Source organism: Protobothrops mucrosquamatus, unplaced genomic scaffold, assembly GCF_001527695.2.
Source record: "Protobothrops mucrosquamatus isolate PMUCROS unplaced genomic scaffold, P.Mucros_1.0 scaffold711, whole genome shotgun sequence".
Lineage (NCBI taxonomy): Eukaryota > Metazoa > Chordata > Lepidosauria > Squamata > Viperidae > Protobothrops > Protobothrops mucrosquamatus.
Genome location: NW_015386992.1, coordinates 8,469 through 11,572, shown reverse-complemented (window position 1 = coordinate 11,572; position 3,104 = coordinate 8,469). Strand labels below are relative to the sequence as shown.

At 33.6% G+C, this 3,104-nt stretch overlaps 1 protein-coding gene across 1 annotated transcript in view; it reads right to left on the bottom strand.

The window, feature by feature from the left end:
* Positions 1-2,605, bottom strand: part of LOC107289507 (vomeronasal type-2 receptor 26) — a 15,414-nt gene extending 12,809 nt beyond the window's left edge. The window contains exons 1-2 of the mRNA XM_015818280.1: positions 2,318-2,605; positions 951-1,832 (exon numbers count right to left, since the gene is read on the bottom strand). Of these exons, the coding sequence (XP_015673766.1) occupies positions 951-1,832; positions 2,318-2,605 (1,170 nt within the window). The remainder of the gene's footprint in view (positions 1-950; positions 1,833-2,317) is intronic.
* Positions 2,606-3,104: the final 499 nt, after the last annotated feature.

Here is a 3,104-nt window from a genome sequence, read left to right as displayed (position 1 = left end):
TGTAGATATTTCTATAAATATTTTGGGGTTCCCAACTTCTTAGTATTAAAACCGGCTTTCTATCTACTGTCTTTTTGCTCAAAGTATGGAAGTCAGGTGAATTATTTCTCTTTCTTATGCTAAATTTTAGTTTATTTATTCATATCAGAATACTGACATTACTTTATATTTGCAAAATGTGGATGTGTCATAGTTGAGAATTAAGATATGGAATGTTTATTTGAATGGGATAAATTCCTGTTTGGAGTGGTTTTATTTGGAAATGTTTGCATTTGGAATGGGAAAAATCTGTTAGTTTGTTTTTTTTCTAAGGGAGAAGTGGTCCCATTTTGTGGTAGTAAATTTGATTTTCTTTAACTTTGTTTACATTACGATATCAGGACTATTGTATTTAAATGGGATTTTGCTTACAGATCAGTGTTGAGATGAGCATGCTGATTGTTATATATGTTAATAAATAACAATATTTTAGAGCTTTTTTCGACTTTTTGTTGATGACTGGATTGGAAAACACATTTTTTTTCATCTGCTGATTGTTAAGAATCACTGAAGAAAACAATTATATTTGGAAGGGTTAATGCAATCACTAATTAGGAAATATACTATTGAATAATTAAAAGTTTTAAAATATTCCAAAATCCATACAAAAGAAAGAGAAATAATAAAAAAACATCAGGCTGTTTTCTGTATTGCGGGATTGCAATAATGTTCCAAGTGTGTCTGAGTTATATTAACATAAAGAGAAAGGTAGAAAAAATCTGGAATGAAAATCTGTTTTTTTTTTCTTTACACTCTCCCTTTATAAAAAAACATATTTAAGGTTTTATAGGAAGAGAAATACACTATGACCAAAAGCAAAGTGATATTAAACTAAATATTTAATTTAGCTGTTAGATGACATGGAGACAAATCTACATACTCGACACTTGTCAGAGTCCTTGAAACGTTACCTTCCATGGGTGAAGTTTGAGAAATTCAATAAGTCTTCGTTTGCCTATTCTTGCTCTATATTTGAAGGTGGTTGAATGAACAACACGTATTGCATGTGCCAAAATATAGACTGCATTGTAGATGCTATAGCTGTGGCTAGTCATGTCCATTTCAAAAACAGATGCTGGGAGGGTCTCTAGCTTCTCCTCACCAGTGCAGATTGGTTGATTGTCCATCACAGAGTTGTGTTTATCATCCACTAGGGAGTCTGAGAATTCACATCCAAATGCCTCCTTCCAGAAAACCCTAATAAAGTCATCTTCTTGATTGAAGTTTGGCTTTCTCATCTGAAGAAATTCCTGAAACCCTAGGACTTCCCTTGAATGAACTGCAAAAGATAGAGCACCATGGAGAAAATCTAGGTCTTCCCATCTCTGAAAGGGAAGAGATGTGAAATCCATCTGGGCTGTCATAATCCAGATTTTAACATTTTCTTGTAATACTATTCCTTCACCTTTTGACATACTGGAAAACATTCTCAAAATTATCATTATCTCAATTTCACCTTGAATTAACACTGAATTGACAGTGCTGTTCATCACAATACTGTACATTTTCATCCCTTCTTTCACCATAGTGAGAATGTCAGTAGAATAGGAAATTAATGGAAACCTTTCAATGAAGTCAAAACAGATTCCACTTTTGGAAAACATGGGAACCACATTTTGTACAAACTTCTCCCCATTGTCATTATTCACACGTAAGACTCCAATCCATGTCCACATAAAATGTTGTAGTAGCAGAAGAATCCCCTTATATTGATGGTCTATATTTGGAAACATTTGGTGATAAAACCCAGCCTGTTTGTCCTCATGTGTTATTGGAGCAGAGCCATATGTCAACTATAGAAAATACAGAAGGATTCAGAAAGGTGACAATAGGATTTGATTTTTTTATAAGGTATATTGATATACCGTACTTTTCAAACTGATAGTGTTTAAGTAAAAATTTAGTTCCATTTCATATTATTTGACAACATTCTCTATTATAAGAGTTTAATAATAATTTTACACAAGGTATCAAGCTTTGTTAGTCTTAAGGTTGCTTACATTCCTTTGTCTCTTCCTATCATTTATAAATCCAGACATTTGGTTTGGTCTATTTTGTGAACTCAGAAAAGGGGCTACTTTAGTTCTTAAATATGCTCTGTGAATGTATTCAGCATTTCACAGATTCCAAAATAAAGCTGAAACAGAAATATGCCACTTGATTTCACTCAGTTGTTTTGCTTTATCCCAGGGACCAAGTCTTATCTAAAAGTAATATTATATTTAACCAGATTGTATATGTACTGCATATATATGTAACCAATATAGATAAAGGTTACCTGAGGAAACTTGTAGATGTGCAGAATGATGGCCACATGAAGACATGCATCAGTGTCAGGTCCTCCAATTATTGCTACTGGATATTTCTGGATGTCACAGTTGTAATTAGGGATTAATCTGTCTTTAGATGAAAGGAGTTCCATTGAGGCATGGTATATCCGTTTTGAAGTGAACTGGCTGTTATAGATTCTGAAGCCCAGTGTAACATTGGGTAAAATCTGGGGATTAGTATTGATCTCCTCAACTGCAAATGCTAAAGCCAGGATATGTTGATAAATCTGAGTCATGATTCTGAAAAGAGAGGTACATGAACTGCTACAATACATTTAACACAGAATATGGTAACTATTTCAGCCTTCCTTTCAAGTATAATGTGTGGAGTTGATCTACTCTCTCTCTAAGTATATATAATAGGTCTGATTCACACTCCTTATTTAAACTAGTCAGTAATCTAAACAAAGCAATTTATCAGAAAGAACTGGCAGCAGTCATATGAATCAATTCCCCCCCCCCATCACTGCTTTTTCTTTTTCTTCTATGACTGTATTAGGAAGGGTTTAGTATGTCAGTGGTGCCTTCACTATTGACCATGGAGGTTACAGTAAGTAGCACGCTGTGAAGCATGTGTTTTATGGTTATTGCTAATGAGATCAATAGTGAAGTACTTTATCATTCCATTTTTTTTCAATTCCATCTTTTCTCTGGAAAGATTTACAGGGTAAGACTAAAATACTGTTCCATGCTAGATTAAGTTAGGATGTTCATCAAAAGATGTTACTATCAATC